This window comes from Chiloscyllium plagiosum, unplaced genomic scaffold (assembly GCF_037043375.1).
Source record: "Chiloscyllium plagiosum isolate Xiang-an unplaced genomic scaffold, Cpla_swu_hap1 HiC_scaffold_27, whole genome shotgun sequence".
Classification (NCBI taxonomy): domain Eukaryota; kingdom Metazoa; phylum Chordata; class Chondrichthyes; order Orectolobiformes; family Hemiscylliidae; genus Chiloscyllium; species Chiloscyllium plagiosum.
Genome location: NW_028270165.1, coordinates 45,204,265 through 45,230,200, shown reverse-complemented (window position 1 = coordinate 45,230,200; position 25,936 = coordinate 45,204,265). Strand labels below are relative to the sequence as shown.

General features: G+C 47.4%; 1 protein-coding gene across 1 annotated transcript in view; it reads right to left on the bottom strand.

Annotated features, from left to right (window-relative positions):
• LOC148143854 (uncharacterized) overlaps positions 1-25,936 on the bottom strand; it is a 69,831-nt gene that overhangs the window by 25,300 nt on the left and 18,595 nt on the right. The window contains 2 exon segments of the mRNA XM_087975275.1: positions 4,122-4,128; positions 6,247-6,911. Coding sequence (XP_087831401.1) covers positions 4,122-4,128; positions 6,247-6,911 — 672 coding nt within the window.

Genomic DNA, 25,936 nt, shown 5'->3' with positions numbered 1-25,936 from the left:
TTCTCAGGATTCCAAGTATTCCTGGTAATTGTATGTGGGAAAAGATCTGCCACCCTGGCAACCCACAATAGGCCCACAAAAGCAAAATTGACCAAAACACCCAGAATGCCTCAGCAGGGACCAAGCAGGCTGACAAGCGAAACTAGACAGCACTTGCAGGCAAGGGAATACCTGTACACTTCAAGTACCGACTAACAATGACAGAGTACCACAGCTATCCCAAAGCCCTGAGGGCAGTTTCACAACCCAGCAATACCAAAGCCACACAAAGAACAAGTCAGACAGAGAGGCACCAGCAAGAGCATTGCTCCCAGGACAGGACAATGGAAGCACCTCACCGCTTCAGAGGAGACATTAGCACCTACCTGCGAAGAGGAATGGAAGCTCCTGATCCATCGATACTGTCAGAATGTTGCTTTGTGTAGAGAATTAGGACATTCCTTTGATAACTGTTTTCCGATTAGCATCATTGTAACTAGATTACTCCATTTCCAGCAACAACATTTCACTGCCACCCAGAGAATTGGCTATGAGGTTGCTTTACTATCCAAAGCCATCCTGTGCCCACAACGTACCCCTGCCCTGAACCCCACCACCCTGCTCCCACTCACTCTGACCACCATTACGGATGACCACGACCGTTTAGACCTTGTCCAGCAGGTCGTCGCCCCGTGCCCTGACCTCTCTGAAACACCTCGAGACAACTCTGACCTCATATTCTATACATATGGCTCATCCTTCAGGCCCTCAGACCATTGCACACTGGCAGGATGTGCCCTCTGCACTCCTTTCACAGTTCTAGAGTCAGCTGCACTGCCAAATGGCACATCTGCACAAGCTGCAGAGCTGTTTGCACTCACTAGGGCTGATGTCATTGCTAAAGAACACACAGCAAACATTTATCCTGACTCCAGATATGCCGGAGTCATCCACGATTTTGGCACATTCTGGAAACAGAGAGGCTTCGTCACGTCAGCAGGGAGGCCACTACAACATGCTACGCTAATTTCTGATCTCCTGGAAGCAGCCCTGTTACCCTCAGCCCTAGCAATTATCAAATGCTGTGCCCATACCTCAGCCACTGACCCGGTCACCCTCGGGAATGCCTCAGCTGACACAGCAGCCCGGAAGTTGCACTGCACCCCACCATCTACATCCTTCAGGCTCCCAGAATAGCGCAGGCCCCAGTATTCCCTGACCCCATGGAGGCTGTGCAAGCTACCCAAGAAACTGCTCCACAGCAGGAAAAGGACAGTTGGGCCTGCATTGGGGCCACACAATCTCCTTCCCTCAACCTGCTAATACACCCTGATGGCCACATCATTTGCGCAAGTGCCCACCTACACACACTGGCCCTAGCAGCCCACAGCATTGGCCATACAGGCAAGAGGGGCATGATACACACTGTAACGCAGTCCTGGTATGCACCAGGATTCACTGCCGCTGCCCAAGACCTGCTGTCTCAGTGCCTCATCTGCCTGCAGAACAATGCAGGGAAGCCAGTTGCCAAGTACCTGCCAGTTCCTGAGGGGCCTTTCAGCCTCTTACAGATTGACTTCACACACATGCCCCAAAAACAGGGTTACAAGTACATCGTGGTCATCAGAGACATGTTCTCCAAATGGGTCGAAGCATTTCCCACAAGAAAGGATGATACATGTATGGTAGTAAAATGCCTCCTAAAGGATGTCATCCCCAGATTTGGAGTTCCCAGTAGCATAACGACGGAGAGGTGGACTCACTCACGGCTTAGCTCGAGACCGGCAATAGCGAGGCACTAGGGATACCACAGCGACACCCCATCCCCAACCAACCCGTTGTCAGGCATGGTCGAGCGGATGAATGGCATCCTGAAGACCACACTGACTAAAACCACCCAGAAAACAGGACTGACCTAGTCAGACACCTTGCCACTTGCCCTCTATGCTACACATGCGCAGCCAAACTGAACAGCTGTGCTCACTCCTTTTCAAGTACTTATGGGGCAGCCTATGCCCACTGCCACCAGACCCCTGACACTCACCACAGACACAACCCTGCTTCTGACACAAGAGGCCCCACTAGAGTATGTCCAGGCCCTAAGAAGGAGCATTAGTGCTCACACAACCAGGTCAGGGCTGCATTGCCCACACCCCAATCATTGAGGAGAAAGTGAGGTCTGCAGATGCTAGAGATCAGAGCTGAAAATGTGTTGCTGGAAAAACGCAGCAGGTCAGGCAGCATCCAGGGAACAGGAGAATCGACATTTCGGGCATAAGCCCTTCTCCACCCCAATCATTGCCCATTCATCTGTTCTGACCTGGGGACTATGTCATGATCAAATCACTAGAAAAAGATTCTCTCTCCCCTCGGTGGAAAGGTCTGTACCTGATCCTGATGACAACTCGGACTGCTGTGAAACCGGAAGGATGGCCCGAATGGACACATACCACCCGCTGCAAGAGGGATCCACAACCTCTGAACAGGGACCACACAGAGGAAGGCACCACTCCGAACACAGAGGATGAATCCAGCTGCTCGCGGCAGCCATCACCATCTGATCTGTCTGACCATCACACTGTGGCTTGCTGGTAAACAGGCCCAAGGGGCAGCACATTTCATAATCCACTGTGATTTGCAGGCCAACACCTTCCTCAAAATGGCTCATGGGTATGCGATTTAATCAGACCCGCTGCTGGGTCTGCACTAGGTCCCTGTCTACTCTCACGGGGGGTATTTCCTTAGCCTCAATCCCCTTAAACATCTCTGACATGGTGGAATGGTGCCTGGAGCCAGACAGGTCCCCTGAAGTTACCACACTCAAAATACCACCATCAATGACCAAATATGGGGACAACAGTCCAGTCCGCTGGAGGTCTGCAGGTTACCACCTGGAAAAATATAAAGGGTGCTTTTACCCGGCCTACAACCTCTCCCATGAGCCCTTAGCCCTGACCATTGCTGACACTAACACACACGGGCCACCTGCAGGTTCCATCTGTTTGAAACACACACAGCCATCTGGATGGGAGGCTGACTGGAGCCGGTGCACTGACTCCCTGCTCCTAACTCCCGCAGCACGCCGATCCGCTGCAGAAGGCAGCATTTTAAACCGACAGGTCCTCAACAGGATCACCCAGAATACCACCTTCCTCACCAGCTGGACAGGGACCCAGACACTCCATCTCCAGACCGACAACGGCACCTATTTTATCTGTGGCCACAAAGCCTACTGCTGTCCTGGACAGGGAGCTACAATGTTGGGTATGCGGGACCATTAATTTTTCACTCCCAGTCCCCTCCTTTCCCAAAGCCCATGCCAGGCAGCAGACGAGCCCTCGCTGCCATTGAAGCAGCTCTCTACCTGATGTCACCCCACTCTGCACCCTTACAGTTACAGGTAGAAGCCCACAAACTCGCTGTCACAGTACAGGAGGTGGCAAACTCCACAGCAGACGTATTCGCCCAGCTGAATGTGGAGGCTGTTGCCATCTGTACTGTGACTCTGCAGAACACGATAGCCCTGGACTACCTACTCGCTGTGAAAGAGCGCAGAGCCTGACTGCAGGGACTGATAGCCCTCATCACTATCATTCCCAGGCTTAGAGTGCTAGCCATGGCTTTCCGACTGTGCTGTTCACACCTGTTACCCTCTGTCCCCCTCACCACTCAGCTAGCACAGATCCACTGGGAGAACATCGCTGCCCCTAAAATAGCCTCTCCTGGACCAGACTCGGACACAGAGAGCTATCTGTCTGATACCGAGACCCCCACCCGACAATTCCCCTGGCTCCGGCTACATTGCCCCTTCTCATCCCTCCCCTGAGCAAAACAAAAAGAAAGGGGGGAAAATTGTGGAAAAAGATCTGCCACTCTGCCAACCCACAATAGGCCCACAAAAGCAAAATTGGCCAAACTATACCTAAAACACCCAGAATGCCCATGCAGGCTCGCAAGCCAAACCTGACAGCACACACGGACAAAGGAATGCACTTCAACCTCACTACAATGACAGAGCACCAAAGGTATCTCAAAGCCCCAAGGACAGTTTCACAACCCAACAATACCAAAGCCACACAAAGAGCAGGTCAGACAGAGAGGCACCAGCAAGGACTTGCTTCCAGAACAAGAAATGGAAGCACCTCACCACTTCAGAGGAGAAGTTAACACCTACCTGTGAAGAGGAATGGAACCATCGATAGTCAGGATGTTACACTGTGTGAAGGAACAGGACATTCATCCAATAACTGTTTTCCAATTAGCATCCTTGTAACTAGATTACTCCATTCCCAGATACATTGTATATTTCCCATTTCTTAATCAGCCTTATTGTACAGCATTATTATAAAAACTGGTCTCATCCTCAGCTCTTAGAAGAGAAATTCTGATCTACCTGTACAGACTGTCAATTCTGTGTCAGCCTAGTCAGTTTCTCTTCCAGTGACATTGCTTGTAATAAAGTGTTTGTCAATTTCACTTTGAATTGTGCTTTGTGATCTCTAATTTATTGGGCAAATTTCTCCGACATGCTATAACAGGGCAAAAAGAACTGTACTCAGTACTCTGAAAGTGGTCTTACCAACATGATGTCCCAACTCCTATACACAACGTTGTGAACAATGAAGGCAAGTGTACTGAACGCCTCTTAACCACCCTGTCTACCAATGATGCAACTTTCATAGAACAATGTACCTGAAACCCATCATGTCTCTGTTCTACAACGCAACCCAGGGCCCTATCATTAACTATACAAATCCTGCCCTTCCTTGTTTTAGCAAAATGCAACCCCTCGCTTTTATCCATACCTCTCTCATACACATGCTCTCTCTAAGACACTCACACCCTCTCACAGGCTTCTCCTCCATCACACTCACACTTCAAGCATGCACACACGCAAACAGACACACGCGCTCTCATGCACACACTCTCTCTCATGCACACACAGGTCTATGGGGTGAATTTGTATTTGCAGATACATTCAATTTTGATCAAAAAGCAAACAATCTGCAGGCAGTTGATACATGTAATATTTATAAATTCCTACTTTGGAAATAGAACCAAGATTGGGATACAGACAGACTCAAACCTCACACATTTCATTATTATCTGAACTGAGATGAAACCTATTTATATAAAACCTTAAGTCATCTCGAGAATCTGACTTCAAAGACTTTCTGGGATTTACACATTAATGAACTAAAATTTGCAATCTATTCTAAAAGACAAAAGACTTCACAACAATCTAGGTTTGTTCAATATATCCGATCAGTTGCACTATACTGTGATCTTTTGCTATAAATTCTGCCTTATGATCCGGTTCCACAGCTTCCTGATGAAGGAGCAACGCTCCGAAAGCTAGTGGTTTCAAATAAAGCACTATAGCCTGATGTGTGATTTTTTTAACTTGATCCAACCCAGTCCATCTCTGGCTCCTCCACATCATTTCTAGTGAAGGCAGCCCACACCTCCCGGTGCTGCCAGTAAACCTTACAATGCTGATGAAATGACGCAATACCTGCACTCATGAAAAATTTACAATTTTTAATGATACTCGCTACTCATTCACTGCTCCATCTGATACATGACATTGGAAACTCAGCGCAGGAGGCTGAAAGAAATGAGCAGCTTTAAAACAAAAAACTCTTGGAGCTCAAAGCTTTCAATGAAAGTCTGAACCCTGCAGTAAGTTCAGGTAACCTTTATCAAGACCCAACTTTATTACAGCTTCAGATTTCCCCAGCAAAAAGGCGTAGAAAAAGTAGCTTATTTTTTTAAAAACAGATCAAGGTCAAAGAGTACACAATCCCCCCACCCTCCACTTTCTTTACTATTAGTCAGCACCAAGTTATCCCTTTGTAATTGGATCCTTGGTACAGCCTTAACCCGTAGGAAGTATTGCCTCACTCAGCAATTTCAACCCAGACCCTGTATCCAAGTGAGTTTCTCCCTGTTCATTTCTGCAGGTGGGGGAGTCAACCACACTGCTCTGGGTCTGGAGTCACATGTAGGCCACCCGGGTAAAGGATGCAGCTGGGACAACTGAGTGAATCCTTTCCCACACGGCAGTTTCCTTTCCTAAAAAGGGCATGAGTGATTCAGATGGGGGATCTCACACCCCCGCCCCCAAAAATGGTTTCATCGTTAGATTCCGAACTCCAGAATTCTGACCAAATTCCAATTCCGCCATCTGCCACGACGGGATTCAAACCCAGGGGTTCAGTCGATAATGGGACTCTGCCATTCCTCCTTCAATCCCCCTGCCATGGCACGTGAACTCGCTGGTGCCTCTGCAGGTGGGAAGAGCGGGTGAATCCCTTCCCACACTGAGAGCAGGTGAATGGCCACTCCCCAGTGTGGACCCGCTGGTGGGCCAGCAGGGTGGAGGCCTGTGTAAAGCCCTTCCCACACTCAGGACAGCTGAAAGGTCTCTCCCCCGTGTGGACCCGCTGGTGCTTCAGTCTGTCAGATGAATTGCTGAAGGCTTTCCCGCACTCGGGGCAGGTGAAGGGCCTCTCCCCGGTGTGGACCCGCCGGTGGGTCAGCAAGGTGGAGGCATGGGTAAAGCCCTTCCCGCATTTGGGGCAGCTGAAGGGCCTCTCCCCCGTGTGGACCCGCTGGTGCCTCAGCAGGTTGGAGGAATTGCTAAATACCTTCCCACACTCAGGGCAGCTGAAGGGCCTCTCCCCCGTGTGGCCCCGCTGATGCCTCAGCAGGGCTGAGGAATTGCTGAAGGCCTTCCTGCACTTGGTGCAAAGGAACGGCCTCTCCCCGGTGTGGACCTGCCGGTGGGTCAGCAGACTGGAGGCCTGGGTAAAGCCCTTCCTGCATTCGGGACAGCTGAAGGGTCTCTCCCCCGTGTGGACCCATTGGTGCTTCAGCAGATCAGAGGAATTGCTGAAGGCCTTACCGCACTCTGTGCAGGGGAACGGCCTCTCCCGGTGTGAGTGCGCTGATGAGTCTCCAGGGCAGACAGGAAATGGAAACGTTTCCCACAGTCACCACACTTACATGGTTTCTCTACGGAGCGGGATCGCTCAGGCTTTTCCATGGCCAAAACTACGCACAAAAATGTGTAGAGCCCCTCCCTGCCGTGAATTCCTCTTTCCAGGCTGTATAACTATTTCTGGCTCCACACTGTGCACTGCAACAGTACGGTCTCTCATCCAGTCCCACTGATTCTGAAAACATACAGAAACAGGAACCAAAAAGCTTTGCTCCTTCTCACAGAATCACAGTCGAAAGTTGTTGCATTCCCAATGGATTGAGTGACTGTCAGACATTGACATCAAAGTGAGGACTGCAGACACTGGACACTCAGTGTCGAAAAGTGCGCGCTGGAAAAGCGCAGCAGGTCAGGCAGCATCCGAGGAGCAGAAGAGTCGATGTTTCAAGCATAAGCCCTTCATCTGTTGAGTTTGAAACTTCCAAATTCAGATCTTCAAATAATCTGTAAAAAGAGATTACAAAAATCATCACTGTCAGTGCAGGGTAGAAATTCAGAACAAGCAACTCTACTTTCCGCAGAACGTTCTTTTCTTTTGTTACTCCACAAAATTGAAAGCATCATCCCACTCTCTCTCTCTCTCCCCCTCTGTTCTCACTCCGCGCTAATTCTCCTGAAGGTGCTGATTCAGGATCTTACAGGGGCAGAAAAGGAAAAATGTCAAGTCTGACATCTCTCTGAATTTTGGATAACTCCACCTGAAAGTTGATATCTTTCCCAATATTGGAATACTGCTGAGACTGAACAGGTCTGATTTTGGGAAACAAATACTGTGTCAATTCAGGGCGAACCTGCAATGCAGCTTCTTGACGAACAATGAGACACGAAATGGTTAACATCCCCAGGAAGGGGGAGAAAAGGAGACATCAAGGTATTACACCGACACCAGAGAGAAAGTTAACATGCCGATCAGTTATCCAGAAACAATCTAGGCCCGTTTGCCAGCACTTGGCCCATTTTCCTTTAACCCCTTCCTATTCATATACCCATCCAGATACCTTTTAAATGTTGTGATTGCACCAGCCTCCACCACTTCCTCTGGCAGCTCATTCCTTACACACACCGCCCTCTGAATGAAAAAGTTGCCCCTTACGTCCCTTTTAAACCTTCCCTTCCCCACCCCACCTGCCCACCCTGAACCTATTACCCTTACATTCTGGAGTATCCCATCTCAAGGAAAAGACCTTGACTATTTACCCCATCCATGCCTCTCATGATTTTATCAACTTCAGCCTCCAGCGCGCAAGGGGAAACAGCCTCAGTCTGCTTGGCCTCTCCATTTCACTCAAACCCCCCAACCCTGGCAACATCCTTGTAAATCTTTTCTGAACCCTTTCAAGTTTCACAACATCCTTCTGATAGGACTGAGACCAGAACTGCACACAACATTCCAAAAGTGGCTATGGTTCTGCTGAACAATGGCAATTTAATTCCAAAATATTAATTTCTTCATGAGAAGGGAATAATTGGCAATGTAGCTGTAAGAGGCCTCTTGCGGAAGAGTGAAGAACTGAGTGAGAGAACTTTCCATTAAAATGGAGAGGAACAGAGGTGATTCTGTGACTGGGGACTTAAATCTAAAGCAAGGAAATTACAATGGCAGAGGCACAAACAGGCCACAACAAATGAAGGAACATTATTGAAAGAAATGACAAACATTTAAAGAGCACCTGGAGGAACTGCAACAGTTGTCCATTCCTGTCTGAAAAAATAAAACACAGAAGGTGGCACAGCCACGGCTAACAAGGGACATGATGGATAGGACTAGATCCAAAGGAGTGGCGTACAAATTGGCTAAAAATAAAGTAGCAGATCTGAAGACTGGGAGCAGTTCAGGTTTCAACAAAAGGATTGGTCAAAAGGGGAAAATGGGGTATGTGAAGAGGAAAAAAAATAGAGAAAACAATAACAGGCAAAGTTCTCATGTGGAACAAAGAGATGGCAGACCAATTAACCACATATGTTGCTTCTATCATAAAACACAGGTAACATCCCATGCTAGGGTTGAGGGATTTGAGCTATACGGAGAAGTTAAACATGCTGGCGGTTTTCCGTGGAGAGTCGGACGCTGAGGGGTGACCTTATAAAGGTTTTAAAATGATGAGGTGCACGGATAGAATAAATAGACCAAGTCTTCTCCCTGGGGTGGAGTAGTTGATAACTCTAGAACATAGGTTTAGGGTGAGAGGGGAAAGATTTTAAGGAGATGTAAGCGGCATTTTTTTCATGCAGAGAGTGGTAAGTGTATGGAATGAGCTGCTGGAGGAAGTGAAGGAGGCTAGTGCAATTGCAACATTTAAAAGGCATCTGGATGGGTATATGAATAGGAAGGTTTCGGAGGGATATGGGCTGGGTGCTGGCTCAAGTTATCCCTCCTCCTGCATTGAATTTCAAATCCATCTTCATCACGTCTTTCCTCCACTCCTGGCGTTCTCTTTTCTCCTGTCTACAAACTGAAAATGCTCTCCTGGTCACTGCGGTCTTGGAAGTACCCAGTTTCTGTTCCAGCTCCACAAATGATCAGATTCATTCACCTCAAATTCACAGTCCGCCTTCGTGTCATTCTAGATCTCTCTCTCTCCCACTCCCTTTTCCTGTTTTAAGGCCACACTAACCAAGCTCAGGGCCAGGTCTCTCAGAGTGAAATGAGGAAATTCTAGTTGAATGACACCAACTGTCACTTCTCACCCGGAAATGACAGCTGATGGTGCCCTCACCAAGATGGCCGCCCGCGCTCCCCGCCCCAAGTCAACACGCGCCTTATCCTTACAAAGATGGCGCCCTGTTACCCGGGCAACACGAGAGCTCCTTCGGTGGTGAAGTGGGCCTGGGGAGGTTTTATTCACGGCCTCAGGCCTCCCCATCGGAGTTTATAAACTCCCCAGTCTCCCTCCTCCCGTGGTTCCCAATCCTACCCTGTCTCACTGTCTCCTCTCCCCGGGATGTTTCTGAAACCTGCTCCTGTTCTGAAGGAGGATCACCGGACCCGAAACACCTCCTCGATTTCTCTGGACAGGCGCTGCCGGACCTGCTCAGCTTTTCCAGCGATTTCTGTTCCGGTTCCTTCAGCCGCCGGCGCCATTTCTCTCCCACACTCAGTAACTGTGCCTCACCGCACGCATGCGCACTGCCAGGGGCCCATAGAGAGGTTTCTCGATCGCATGGGATCGTGGGAATTCAAGGTGCCATTAATGTCATGAAATCCAGTATCCTATATGCCTTCTTAACTGTCCTATTCACGTGTTAGTGAAGTACACGTCAGGGGCAAATCTTTCATCGATTTTAGATTTATATATTGAGTGGAACATTACAGGTGTTTAACTCTAAACTCTAGTTCCAATTCAGTGTCAGTATAATCGCTCTTTATCTGTTCTCAAATAAGCACCGAATCAATGCTCTCCAACTGACCCTTCTTAACGTTGATTTTCTTTAGTTTGCAGATTCCAACACTCTGTTTCAATAATTTATTAAAATCTACTTCCGATACATGGGCGTCGCTGGCTGGCCAGCGTTTGGTTCTCCTTGAGAATGTGGTGGTGAGCTGCCTTCTTGAACCGTTGCAATCCACATCCTGTACGGTGACCCACAACGTCTTGAGGGAAGGAATTCCAGGATTTGGACCAGTGACACTGACGGAACAGTAATACATTTCCAAGTGAAGATGGTGAGTGGCTTGGAGAGGTACTTGCAAGAGGTTGTGTTCCCATGTATCTGTTTTCCTGGTCCTTCTAGATGGAAGTGGTTGTTAGTTTGAAAGGCAATTTGTAAGGTGCTTTGGTAAATTTTAGCAGTGCGTCTTGTAGATACTATACTACACACTACTGCTTCTGAACAGTGGATATGGTACCAATCAAGCAGGCAACATTGACCTGGATGGCATGAAGCGTTTCAAATACAGTTGAAGCTGCAACCCCATCCAAGCTAGTGGGGAGTATTCCATTACACTGCTGACCTGTGGCTTGTAGAAGTTGGAACACGTTTTGGAGAGTCAGGAGGTGAGTTACTCACTGCAGTATTTCTGGCCTCTGACCTGCTCTTGTAGCCACTGTGAATATATGGTTCATCTAGTTGAGTTTCTGTTCAATGGTAAACCCCAAGGATGTTGATTGTGGGGTATTTAGTGACAGTAACATTGTTGATATCACAGGTCAGTGGTCAGATTATCTGTTTTGGGGATGAGTCCTTGTGTGACATTTGCGTGGCATTCATGTTACTTGCCACTCATCAGCCCATTGGATATGGTTAAGATCTTGTAGCATTTCAAACTGAACTGCTTCAGTTTTGTGAGGAGTTGTTTATAGTGCTGAACATCTGCAATTATTGCAACATCTCCAATTCTGAACTTATGATGGAGGAAGGTCATTGATGAAGATGGTTCGGCCTATGAACTCCTGCAGAGTTGTCCTGATGCCGAGATGACTGACCTCCACAAACCATAGCCATCTTTCCATGTGCTAGGTATGACTTAACAATTAAGACATATAAAACTAATTGAAGGAATAGGTATGAGACAACCCTCTTCAGGGTGTCTCCAGTGCAGGTTTTTCTATTCTCGAAACCAATCTGATAAATGTTGACATTCATCAACCTTTTGATCTTGGCAGTTTCCTTTCCCTCCAACATTTGCTTCACGTTAGCAAGTTGAATTCATCTGCATTTTTCAGGAAAATGTTTCACAGAAGGTAACATTCTTCATATCTGTGTAATTTTCCATGGGAAAACAGTCTATAGGCCACCAGTTGGAGAGAATTTCTCTGAAAAGGTTTGTCAAATGCCCTGCTTCCACAAGACCCAGTGTTCCCAAAGGTGAAGTACTTTTAACAGCCCCTTTATATTTTCCAGAATTCCCATGATAGGAGACATGTGCCACTTGAATGTGTGGTTGGGGAACTGGAGCAGGAAGCAAGGATTTAAGTTCTTGGATCACTGGGGTATATTTTGTGGTAAACATAAATTCTACAAGAGAGACGGCTTGCACCTTAATAGGTTAGGGACCAGCATTCTGGCAGGCAGGTTTTCTACTGCAACACCGCTACATTTAAACTAAGTAGCGGGGGGGGGGGGGGGAGGGGACAAGCTGGATGTTTAAAAAGGAAATTGAAGGGAAAGTTAGAATAAGAGAAGTCAAGAAAGACAACTGTATTAATGAGGCAGAAAACTCAGAAAGGCATCATGCTGTAAGGTTGAGTGAAATAAGGGTTGATGGGAAGGGTGAGAGCAGTAACAAATTAAAAATACTATACATGAATGCACGAAGCATTAGACATAAGATGGATGAGCTTGAGGCTCTTTTGGAAATTGGCAGATACGATATTGTGGGGATAACTGAGACGTGGCTCCAAGTGGACAGGGCCTGGGAAATGAATATTCAAGGATACACGTGCTATCGTAAGGACAGACTGACGGGCAGAGGGGGTGGGGTGGCCTTGTTGGTAAGGGACGATATTCAGTCCCTTGCGCGGGGGGACGTAGAGTCAGGAGATGTAGAGTCAGTGTGGATAGAGCTTCGAAATACTAAGGGTAAAAAGACACTCTTGGGAGTCATCTACAGGCCCCCAAACAGGAGTCTGGATGTCGGATGTAAGTTAAATCAGGAGCTGAAATTGGCCTGTCGCAAAGATGTCACTGCAGTTGTTATGGGGGATTTTAACATGCAGGTAGACTGGGAGAATCAGGATGGTATTGGACCTCAAGAAAGAGACTTTGTGGAGTGCCTCAGAGATGAATTCTTAGAGCAGCTGGTGCTGGAGCCGACCAGGGCGAAGGCAATTCTGGATCAGGTATTGTGTAACGAACCAGAATTGGTCAGAGACCTCGAAGTGAAGGAGCCATTGGGAAGTAGTGACCATAATAGAATTAGCTTCAATCTGCAATTTGAGAGGGAGCGGGTACAGTCGGAAGTGACAGTACTCCTGTTGAATAAAGGGAATTATGGAGCTATGAGGGAGGAGCTGGCCAAAGTTCAATGGTGCAATACCTTAGCAGGGATGACCGTGGAGGAACAATGGCGGATATTTCTGTGTATAATGCAAAAGTTGCAGGATCAGTTCATTCTTAAAAGGAAGAAAGATCCCAGGAGGAGGCATGGGCGGCCGTGGCTGACGTGGGAAGTAAAGAAACATATAAAGTTAAAAGAGAAAAAGTATAACATAGCTAAGATAAGTGGGAAAACTAAGGACTGGGAAGTTTTAAAGAGCAACAGAGGATTACTAAGAAGGAAATACGCAGAGGAAAAATGAGGTACGAAGGTCAACTGGCCAAGAATATTAAGGAGGATAGTAAAAGCTTTTTTAGGTATGTGCAAGGCAAAAAAATGGTTAGGACAAAAATTGGGCCCTTAAAGACAGAAACAGGGGAATATATTACCAGGAACAAAGAAATGGCAGAGGAATTAAATGGGTACTTCAGATCTGTGTTCACTTGGGAAGACACAAGCAATCTCCCTGAGGTAACAGTGGCTGAAGGACCTGAACTTAAGGGAATTTATATTTGCCAGGATTTGGTGTTGGAGAGACTGTTAGGTCTGAAGGTTGATAAGTCTCCGGGGCCTGATGGTCTGCATCCCAGGGTACTGAAGGAGGTGGCTCGGGAACTCGTGGATGCGTTGGTGATTATTTTCCAGAGTTCAATAGATTCGGGGTCGGTTCCTGAGGATTGGAGGGTGGCTAATGTTATACCACTTTTTAAGAAAGGTGGGCGAGAGAAAGCAGGAAATTATAGACCAGTTAGTCTGACCTCAGTAGTGGGAAAGATGCTGGAGTCTATTATAAAGGATGAAATTACTGCACATCTGGATAGTAGTAACAGGATAGGACAGAGTCAGCATGGATTTATGAAGGGGAAATCATGCTTGACTAATCTTCTTGAATTTTTTGAGGATGTAACTCTGAAGATGGACGAGGGAAATCCAGTAGATGTAGTGTACCTGGACTTTCAGAAAGCTTTTGATAAAGTCCCACACAGGAGGTTAGTGAGTAAAATGAGGGTGCATGGTATTGGGGGCAAAGTACTAGATTGGATTGAAAATTGGTTGGCTAATAGGAAACAAAGGGTAGTGATAAACGGCTCCATTTCGGAATGGCAGGCCGTGACCAGTGGGGTACCGCAGGGATCCGTGCTGGGACCACAGATTTTTACAATATATGTTAATGATATAGAAGATGGTATCAGCAATAACATTAGCAAATTTGCTGATGATACAAAGCTGGGTGGCAGGGTGAAAAGTGATGAGGATGTTAGGAGATTACATGGATGTTAGGAGGTGACCTGGACAAGTTAGGTGAGTGGGCAGATGCATGGCAGATGCAGTTTAATGTGGATAAATGTATGGTTATCCACTTTGGTAGCAAGAACAGGAAGGCAGACTACTACCTCAATGGAATCAATTTATGTAAAGGGGCAGTACAGAGAGATCTGGGTGTTCTTGTACACCAGTCAATGAAGGCAAGCATGCAGGTACAGCAGGTAGTGAAGAAGACTAATAGCATGCTGGCCTTCATAACAAGAGAGATTGAGTATAGAAGCAAAAAGGTGCTTCTGCAGCTGTACAGGGCCCTGGTGAGACCACACCTGGAGTACTGTGTGCAGTTCTGGTCTCCAAATTTGAGAAAAGACATTCTGGCTATTGAGGGAGTGCAGCGTAGGTTCACGAGGTCAATTCCTGGAATGGCAGCTTGTTCCACACACACACACACCACCCTCTGCATAAAAAGATTATCCTTGAGGTCACTTATTCCCTTCTTGCTACCCACAGCACCTCCTCTCTGTTCCCCACCACCCTCAGCATCCCCTGTCCATCCACAGCTCCTCCTGTCCATTCCCACCCTGCCACCTGAAAGGGGATCTGATTGAGACGTATAAGATTATGAAAGGATTGGACACTCTGGCAGTAGGAAACATATTTCCACTGATGGGTGAGTGCCGAACCAGATGCCACAGCTTAAAAATACGGGGTAGACCATTTAGGACAGAGCTCAGGAGAAACTTCTTCACCCAGAGAAGAATGGAATGCTGTGTGGAATGCTCTGCCCCAGAGGGCAGTGTAGGCCCACTCTCTGGATTCATTTAAGAAGGAGTTGGATAGAGCTCTCAAAGATAGTGGAATCAAGGGTTATGGAGATAAGGCAAGAACAGGATACTGATTAGGAATGATCAGCCATGATTATATTGAATGGCCGTGCAGGCTCGAAGGGCTGAATGGCCTACTCCTGCACCTATTGTCTATTGTCTATTATCTATTGTACCCACCACAAATCTCCTGAAACTGGGTGCACGACAAAAGTCCAGCAGGTAGATTATCAGTAAAAAGGTCTGGTTTCAATCATAGATTTATAGACATCTAGAGACATACTGCACGGAAACAGATCCTTTGGTTCAACTCATCCATGCTGACCAGATGTCCCAAGCTGACCCAGTCCCAAGTTCTAGCCTTGGCCCATATCCCTCCCAGATGCCTTTTAAATATTGTAATTGTACCCATCTCCCCCACGTCCCTGGCAACTTGTTCCACACACACACACACCACCCTCTGCATAAAAAGATTGTCCTTGAGGTCATTTATTCCCTTCTTGCTACCCACAGCACCTCCTCTCTGTTCCCCACCACCCTCAGCATCCCCTGTCCATCCACAGCTCCGCGTGTCCATTCCCACCCTGCCACCCACAGTGCCTCATGTCCATTTCCCTCTCCCCACCCTCTGCCCCCCCATCCATCCTCTTTCTCTCCCCTCACCCTCCGCTCTCCATCTGTTCCCTGTCCATTCTCTCTCTCCACCAACTCTCTGCTGCCCATTCTTCCACCGCCCCCACCCTCTCCTTGCCACTCATTCTCTCTCTCCACCCACCCTCTGTCCCCGCCCATTCTCTGTCTCTCGTCACATTCTGCACCCCACACCATTCTCTTTCCTGTACCCCCCCCCAACACTCTACCCCCACATTCTCCCTCTCAGACCCTTCCCCCCATTCTCTGGGTCACCCACGCTCTGCCCTGCAGGCCTTTCTCTCCCCCCCAAGTCCTTCTCCTCTCCCTCACCCTATGCTCCCCTGTCCATTCTCTCTCTCTGTTCTCCACAGTTCCACCCAGCCCCCATCCATTCTCTCTCTATTCTCCCCAGCCCCTGTCCATCCTCTTTCTGTTCTCCCTAGCCCCACCCTCTAGCCCCCATCAATGAGAGGAAGAAATCTGGTTGGTGGCAGGGAGGAGGAGGAGATAGAAAGATAGTGAGCTTATTTGAAATTGAATTCCCCAATGTTGAGTCCTCCCAACTCTACGCAGCCTGGGCGGAAGATGAGATGTTGTTCCTCCAATTTGCAGTTTGATTCATTGTGGAAAGGGAGGAGGCCAAAGATGGTTATGTCAGAAAGGGAGTGGGAAGGGGAATTAAAATGGCTGGTGACTGGGAGATCCGGTCGGCCTCTGCGGGCCCAGGTACGATGCTCGGTGAACTGTTCCCCAAGTCTCCCCGATGTAGAGAAGTCTACAATTGGCAAACACATGGCAAATGCAGTACCACAATGTAAAATTATAGCCTCTGCTGTGAAAAAAAAGCAGAAAGGAGGTGTATTATTTAAATGGTGATGTATTGGCATGTGGAGCAAGTGAGGACTGCAGATGCTGGAGATCAGAGTCGAAAAGTGTGGCATTGGAAAAGCACAGCAGGTTGGGCAGCATTCAAGGAGTAGGAGAGTTGATGTTTCGGGCATGAGCCCTTCATCAGGAATGATGTGTGAATGTACAAAGGGGGCTCAGCGTCATTCCACACCAGTCAGTACCAGTTGTCAGACAGGTGCAGCAAGCAATCAGCAAGGCAAGTGCTATGTTAACAAGAGGAATTGAGTTCAGAAGTGGGGATTTCTTCCTGCAGTTAGGGGGTCATTGAATGTATTCAAGGCTGAGTTCATCTGATTTTTGAACAACAAAGAAGTGGATGTTTATGGGGGAAGGCAAGGAAATGGTTTTAGAACAGTTTCAGTCCAACTAGTCCATGCTGACTATGTTCTCAAACTAAATTAGTCCCAGCTGCCTGTGTTTGGCCCATATCCCTCCAAACATTTCCTATTCATGTACTTGTCCAAATTTCTTTGAAACGTTGTTACGGTACCTGCATCCTTCCTCCGGACATTTATTCCACCCACAAACCACGCTCTGTGTTTTTTTTTTAAGAAAACTGGTGCCCCTCATGTCTTTTTAAAATCTTTCTCCACTCACCGTCAAATTTTGCTCCCTAATCTTGAAACCACCCTAGAGAAAGGAGACCCACCGTTCACTCATCTATATCCTTCATGATTTTATAAACCTCTATAAGGTTACCTCGCAACCTGCTGTGCTCCAGTGAAAAAGTCCCAGCCTATCCACTTCGATGTAGTTAGATTCATATCCAGTTATGATCTGTTCAATGCTGGTGCAGGCTCGAAAGACCAAATGGCCGAATTCTGTTCCCAGTTCTCTCACTCTGTGTCTAGGACAGCAAGAGACTATAAGACATAGGAGCAGAAAGTAGGCCATTCAGCCCATCAAGTCTGCTCATACCATTCAATTGTAACTCATAGGTTTCTCAGTCCCATTCTCTTGCTTTCTCTCCATAACCCTCGATCCCCTTGGTACTCAAAAACATATGTCTCAGTCTTAAATATACTCAGTGACCTAGCATCTCCATCCTACTGTGGCAATGAATTCCATAGATTCACCACTATCTGGCTGAAGAGTTTTATGTTTATCTATGTTCTAAAAGGCCTTCTTTTTACTCTGAGGCTGTGCCCTCGGGTCTGAGTCTCTCCTACCAACGGAAACATCTTCCCAACGTCCACTATGTCCAGGCCATTCAGTATTCTGTGTGTTTCAATTAGATCTCTCCTGAGTGTGGGCCTGTTAGTCAGCATGAAGCAGACCCTTCAGGATGAGGTACAACAGGGATTAGGTTCGGCAAATGGAAAGAGAGTATGTGGGATGGAGATTTTCAGCTTCGAGGGAATAAGAAGGGAAAGAGAGTTCATTATAAATTAGAATTGTTTAGGTGGGCCAATGGGCCAAGGAGTGGCAGATGGAGTTTTATTTAGAGAAATGAGAGGTGTTGCATTTTGCAGTTGTATAAGACATTGTTTAGGCCACTTTTGGAATACTGTGTTCAGTTCTGGTCTCCCTGCTATAGCAAAGAGGTTGTGAAACTTTGGAAGTGGTTGGAGAAGATTTACAAGGCTGTTGCCATGCTTGTGACCTACAGTGAGAGGCTGAAGAGGCCAGGGATATTTTCCCTGGAGAATTGGAGGCTATGGGGGTGATCTTATAGCTGTTTATGAGGGGCATGGATAGGGTAAATACCCAAGCACTTTTTGCCAGGGTAGGGGAGTCCAAAACTAGAGGGCATATGTTTGAGGTGAGAGGGGAATGATTTAAAAGGGACATGACCGGCAAGGTTTTCATGCAGAGGATGGTACATGTGTGTAACAAACTACCAGATAATGACAACATTTAAAAGGCATCTGGATAGGTACATGAATAGGAAGGATTTAGAGGGATATGGGCCAAATGCGACTAGGTTAATTTAGGATATTTGGTTGGCATGAGAAGCTGGGCCAAAAGGTCTGTTTCCATGCTTTATAACTCTAATCAGCTTTGCTGAAAGCAGAAGAGTCAGAGCACTTTCAGAGCAGCTTTCAAAGATGTTTTGCCCTTACTGGGAGCAATAGACAGTAGGTGCAGGAGTAGATCATTCTGCCCTTCGAGCCTGCACCACCATTCAATATGATCATGGCTGATCATCCTGAATCAGTATCCTGTTCCTGCCTTATCTCCATAACCCTTGATTCCATTATCCTTGAGAGATCTATCCAACTCTTTCTTAAATGAATCCAGAGACTGGGCCTCCACTGCCCTCTGGGGCAGAGCATTCCACACAGCCACCACTCTCTGGGTGAAGATGTTTCTCCTCATCGCTGTCCTCAATGGTCTACCCCGTATTTTTAAGCTGTGTCCTCTGGTTCGGCACTCACCCATCAGCGGAAACATGTTTCCTTCCTCCAGAGTGTCCAATCCTTTAATAATCTTATATGTCTCAATCAGATCCCCTCTCAGTCTTCTAAACTCAAGGGTATACAAGCCCAGTCGCTCCAGTCTTTCAGCGTCAGGTAGTCCCGCCATTCCAGGAATTGACCTTGTGAACCTACACAGCACTCCCTCAATAGCCAGAATGTATTTCCTCAAATTTGGAGACCAGAACTGCACACAATACTCCAGGTGTGGTCTCACCAGGGGCCTGTACAGCTGCAGAAGAACCTCTTTGCTTCTATACTCAATCCCTCTTGTTATGAAGGCCAGCATGCTATTAGCCTTCTTCACTACCTGCTGTACCTGCATGCTTGCCTTCATTGACTGGTGAACAAGAACACCCAGATCTCTTTGTACTGCCCATTTACCTAAATTGACTGCATTTAAGTAGTAATATGCCTTCCTGTTCTTTCTACCAAAGTGGATAACCATACATTTATCCACATTAAACTGCATCTGCCCACTCACGTCACCTGTTCAGGTCACCCTGTAATCTCCTAACATCCTCCTCACATTTCACCCTGCCACCCAGCTTAGTATCATCAGCAAATTTGCTAATGTTATTACTAATACCATCTTCTATATCATTAATATATATTGTAAAAAGCTGCGGTCCCAGCACTGATCCCTGCGGTACCCCACTGGTCACTGCCTGCCATTCCGAAATGGAGCAGTTTATCATGGCTCTTTGTTTCCTATCAGCCAACCAACTTTCAATCCAAGTTAGTACTTTGCCCCGAATACCATGCACCCTAATTGTGCTCACTAACCTCCTATGTAGGACCTTATCAAAAGCTTTTTGAAAGTCCAGGTACACTACATCTACTGGATCTCCCTCATCCATCTTCAGAGTTACATCCTCAAAAAATTCCAGAAGATTAGTCAAGCATGATTTCTCCTTCATAAATCCATGCTGACTCTGACCTATCCTGTTACTACTATCCAGATGTGTCGTAATTTCATTCTTTATAATAGACTCCAGCATCTTTCCCACTGCTGAGGTCAGACTAACTGGTCTATAATTTACTGCTTTCTCTCTCCCACCTTTCTTAAAAAATGGTACAACATTAGCCACCCTCCAATCCGCAGGAAATGATCCCGAATCTATCGAACTGTGGAAAATAATCACCAACGCATCCACGATTTCTCGAGCCACCTAATTCACCATCAGGCCCCGGGGACTTATCAATCTTCAGACCTAACAGTCTCTCCAACACCAAATTATGGCAAATATAAATTCCCTTAAGTTCAGGTCCTTCAGCCACTGTTACCTCAGGGAGACTGCTTGTGTCTTCACCAGTGAACACAGATCTGAAGTACCGATTCAATTCTTCTGCCATTTTTTTGTTCCCCGTTATATATTCCCCTGTTTCTGTCTTCAAGGGCCCAATTTTAGTCTTAACCATTTTTTTGCCTTTCACATATCGAAAAAAGCTTTTACTATCCTTCTTTATGTTTTTGACCAGTTTTCCTTCGTACCTCATTTTTTCTCTGTGTATTTCCTTCTTAGTTATCCTCTGTTGTTCTTTAAAAGCTTCCCAGTCCTCCATTTTCCCACTTATCTTAGCGATGTTATACTTTTTCTCTTTTAACTTTATATGTTTCTCAACTTCCCTCGTCAGCCATGGCCACCCTTGCCTCCTCCTAGGATCTGTCTTCCTTTTTGGAATGAACTGATCCTGCATCTTCTGCATTATACACAGAAATATATGCCATTGTTCCTCCACTGTCATCCCTGCTAAGGTATTGCACCATTGAACTTTGGCCAGCTCCTCCCTCATAGCTCCATAGTTCCCTGTATTCAACAGAAATATTATCACTTCCGATTGTACCCTCTCCTTCTCAAATTGCAGATTGAAGCTTATTGTATTATGGTCACTACTTCCCAATGGCTCCTTCACTTCGAGGTCCCTGATCAATTCTGGTTCATTGCACAGAACAAATTACAGTGAAATCTTTAATTTGTGGGACAGCAACTGAGTGAATGAGTACATCCAGAATTTTAGTGGAAAGTGGGAATTCATTGCACTGTGGGGATGAAGTGCTTTAAGGTTTACCGGCAGTAAGTACAGTGTGCTGAGTGGGGAGCTGAGTGAAGGGTTAGGTGGGTTCTTGTTTTAAACTGCTCATTTCTTTCAGCCTCCAGCATTGTATTTCCACTGCTGTACATCAGAAGGAGTGAATTAGTCACTGTTATCATTAGAAACCTTACGGTTTTCAATACCTCATTGTTTCCTGAGCATTTTAAAGTTTACTGACAGCAGCGGGGTTTAGGCCGTATTCACTGGAAACGATTAAGCAGACAAATAACACACATATGAGAGGGCAGGGTGGGACTTGTCTTTTGATTTGGTGGAAGGTGGGAGGTTCTGCGTGCTGTGATCTGGGGCAAACGCGACTGCAGTAAATCATTCAATCTCTACAGTGTGGAAGTAGGCCATTCAACCCCTCTGAAGAGCATGCCATCCCGACCCACGCCCACCAGCTCCCTGCCCTGTCTAGTAGTTTCTGCTGGAGGATGAGACTCGGCCATAAAATTAGGGGGAGTAGATTTAAGGTAGAGATGAGGAGGAGCTGTTTTTCCCGGAGATTAGTTCATCTGTGAAGGGTGAGGGTGGATTGGCTATGCTACATTGCCCCACATGGTCCAGGGATGTGCAGATTAGGGTGGATTCGCCATGTTAAATTACCCATAGTGCCCAGGTATGTGCAGGTGAGGTCTATTCGGGGGGTAAATATCGGGCAGGAGGGGGAAGGGGAATGGATGTGGGTGGGTTACCCTTCGGAGGGTCGGTGTGGTCTCATTGGGCCGGGTGACCTGCTTCTACATTGTGCGGATTCTCTGAAGGGAAAGGATTTTTGCAAACTGCGCAGGGCAGTGCGGGCCGTTAATCCGGAGCAGGCGCAGTGCGGAGCCGCCGTTCGCCCCGCCCCTTCGTCTCGTCACGCCTTGTCTCGTAGGCCGTCGCTCGACACGTGCTCCTCCCACTGTCCCGACCACGCTCCGCCCCTGGCTCCACCTAATCGCCCCGCCCCTGACCCCGATCGTCGCTCCGCCCCTCTCCGCTGCTCGCTCCTCCCCTTCTTGTCTCTCCCTCCGCCGCCTCGATCCATCGATGACGTCACAACGCGGAAGTGGCTCTGCTCGGTTCAGAGTAAAACCCTTTCGCTGGGCAACTCTTCAATCGAAGAGGGAGAAAATCTGTTCACTGGTAGCAACTGGAGTGAATCCAAGGAGGGCGCAGACTCTGCAAACTCAGGTATGTGTCTTAATTGCCCGGGTGAGGAGGGTCAGAAGGATAGGGTGGGGCTGTTTCCCCAGCCCGCGCCAGAATCTTAGGGGTTACCTTATAGAGGTTTATAAAATCAGAAGGAGCGTGGATAGGGTAAATAGACATGGTCTTTTCCTTGGGGTGGGGGAGTCCAGAACTAGAGGGTGATTGGTTTAGGGTGAGGGCGGCGGGGGAGGGGGCGTGGAGATTTAAAAGAGACCTAAGGAGGCAACTATTTCACGAGGTTTGGGCGGGTGTGAATGTGTGTACGGAATGACCTGCCAGAGAAAGTAGTGGAGGCTGGTACAATTACAGCATTTAAAAGGCATTTGGACGGGTGTATCAATACGGACGGTTCAGAGGGCCAGGGAACCCGTGCTGGCAAATGTGACTAGATTAATTTAGGATATCTGGTCAGCACAGAAGAGTTTGACTGAAGTGCCTGTGCCTGTCTGTTTTTGTGTGTATATCTCTGACTCTGGCATTCCACTAACATTTGCCACATCTGTATGTTCAGTTTCTCTCTCTGGTGTCGGTGTTAATACCTTGATGTCTCATTATGCTCCCCTTCCCGGGGACATTAACCATTTCTTGAGGTTGTTCCTCAAGAAGCTGCATTGCAGGTTCATCCTGAATTGGCACACTTTATTTTGCTTTCCAAATCAGACCTGCTCACTCTCAGCATTATGCCAATGACGTGAAAGATATTAACTTTAAGGTGGAGTTTCAGAGAGATAAGTCTTGACGTTTTTTTGCTTTTCTGCTCCTGTCAGATCCTGAATCAGCACTCTCACGAGAATTAGTTAAAGTGGAGTGAAAACAGAGAGGGAGAGAGAGAATGGGATGGCACTTTCAATTTTGTGGAATAATAAAAGAAAAGAATGTTCTCCAGAAAGCAGAATCGCTTGTTCTGAATTTCTACCTTGGACTGACAGTGATGACTTTTATATTCTCTTTTTACAGCGTTTGAAGATCTATAGACAGAAGTTTCAAAATCAACTGGAACGTGAACTCTCCTGCTCCTCGGATGCTACTTGATATGCTGTGCTTTTCCAGTGCTGTACTTTTTGACAGTGACTCTCCAGAGTCAGCAGTCCTCACTTTGGTGTCAATGTCTGACGGTCACTCAATCCATCAGGACCACAACGATTTTTGACTGCGATTCTGTGAGAAGGAGCAAAGCTTTTTGGTTCCTGTTTGAGTACATTTCCAGTATCAGTGGGACTGGATGAGAGACCTACTGTTGCAGCGCATTGAGTGTGGAATGTGTAACAGCTATACCGCCTGTTAAGAGGAAATCACGGTGCGAAGGGGCTGTACACGAGTTTGTGTGCGGCTGAAGCTGTGGCCATGGAGAAATCTGAGGAATCCGCCCTGTGGAGAAACCATGGAAGTACGGTGACTGCGGGAAAGGCTTCTGTGTCCCATCTGCCCTGGAGACTCATTGGCAGAGTCACACCAGAGAGAGACCCTTTAGCTTCCCTGAGTGTGGGAAGGGCTTTACCCAGGCCTCTGCCCTGCGGACTCACCAGCGGGTCCACACAGGGGAGAGGCCGTTCCCGTGTCCCGAGTGCGGGAAAGCCTTCAGCAATTCCTTCAACCTCCAGACTCACAGGCGACTCCACACTGGCGAGAGGCCGTTTTCTTGCTCCGAGTGCAAGAAGGCGTTCAGACATTCCTCTGACCTACTGACCCACTGGCGGGTCCACACGGGGGAGAGGCCCTACAGCTGCCCCGAGTGTGGGAAGGCCTTCAGCAATTCCTCCCACCTGCTGACTCACCAGCGGGTCCACACAGGGGAGAGGCCGTTCACCTGCCCCAAGTGCGGGAAGGGATTTAGTCAGGTGAGCAACTTATGGAAGCACCAGCGTCTCCACACTGGGGAGAAGCCCTTCAACTGCCCCGAGTGCAGGAAGGCCTTCAGCAGTTCCACCACTCTGCTGACCCACCGGCGGATCCATATGGGGGAGAGACCATTCCCCTGCACCGAGTGCGGGAAGGCCTTCAGCAATTCCTCCATCCTGCTGAGACACCAGAGGATTCACACATGGGAGTGGCGCTTCAGCTGCCCTGAGTGCAGGAAGGGGTTCAGCGATTCCTCCAAACTCCAGACCCATCAGCGGATCCACACTGGGGAGAAGACCTTCGGCTGCACAGAGTGTGGGAAGACCTTCAACCGCTCCTCCCACCTGCGGAGGCACCAACGAGTTCACGTGCCATCGCAGGCTGATTGAAGGAGCAACAAGCGAGTGCCATTAGGGACTGGACTATCAACCCAGTTCCGGGGACTCCTGAGTTTGAATCCAGCCGCAGCAGATCACGGAATTGGAATTCGGTCAGACATCTTGAGTTCAGAATCTGATGAAGAAACCGTTTTTGGTGTGGGGGCACCATCTGATTCACGCATGCTCTTTTTAGGGAAGGAAACTGCCATTGTGGGAAAGGATTCATTCAGTCATCCAGCTGCATCCTTTAACTAGTCCAGCCTGCACATGACTCCAGAGCCACAGCTGTGTGGTTAACACTAGACTGCCCAGCACCTCCCCTCCCGCTCAGCCCCTGGCAGGTGAGCGGGGAGAAACTTACTAGGAGACGGCGTATGGGTTGAAATTGCTGAGTGAGGCAAAACTTCCCCCAGGTTACGGCTGTACCAAGGATCCAATTACAAAAGGACAACTCGGTGATGACTAATAGTAAAGAAAGTGAGGTGGGATGGGTGGAGGGGTGGGGAGTGAGGATTATGCGCAGTTTGACCTTGAGCTGTTTAAAAAGCAGCTACTTTTTCTACACCTTTTTGCTGGGAGATCTGAAGCTTTAACAAAGTTGGGTCACAATAAAGATTGCCTGAACTTACCGTGGGCTCAGACTCTCATTGAAAGCTTTGAGCTCCAAGAGGTTTTTTGTTTTAAAGCTGTTCATTTCTTTCAGCCTCCTGCACTAAGTTTTCAATGTTGTGTATCAGATGGAGCAGTGAATGGGTAGCTATCATTAGAAATTGTAAATTTTTCAGGAGTACAGGTACTGTGTTGTTTCATTGGCATTGTAAAGTTTACTGGCAGCACTGGGAGGTATGGGCTGTGTTCACTAGAAACGATGGGGAGGTGCTAGTATTGGACTGGGGTGGATAAAGTTAAAAATCACACAAGACCAGGTTAGAGTCCAACAGGTTTATTCGGAAGCACTAGCTTTTGGAGTGCCGCTCCTTCCACAGTTAGCTGTGCAGCAGGATCATAAGACACAGATCTTATATCAAAATTCACAGTATCATGCAACTGATATCTTTTAGAATGGTTTGCAGGTTTCGGTTCATCAATATGTAAATCCAAGAACAACATCTAAGTCATGTTCTTGAGATGACTTATGTTTTTTTTATTTTTTTAAAAGTGACATCTCAGCTCACACAATACATTAAAGTTGTGAGGTTCGAGGCTGTCATATCCCAATCTTGAATCAGACTAGTTCTGTTTTTAAAGTAGGAATATATAAAATATTACATGGATTGACTGCCTGTAGATTGTGTGCTTTGTGAGGAAAATTGAAAGTATCTGCAAATATAATTCTGCCAATAAAAATTCACTCCATAGCGTTGAGAGTGTGCATGAGAGTGTGTGTGTACATGTGTGAGAGTGCATGTAAGAAT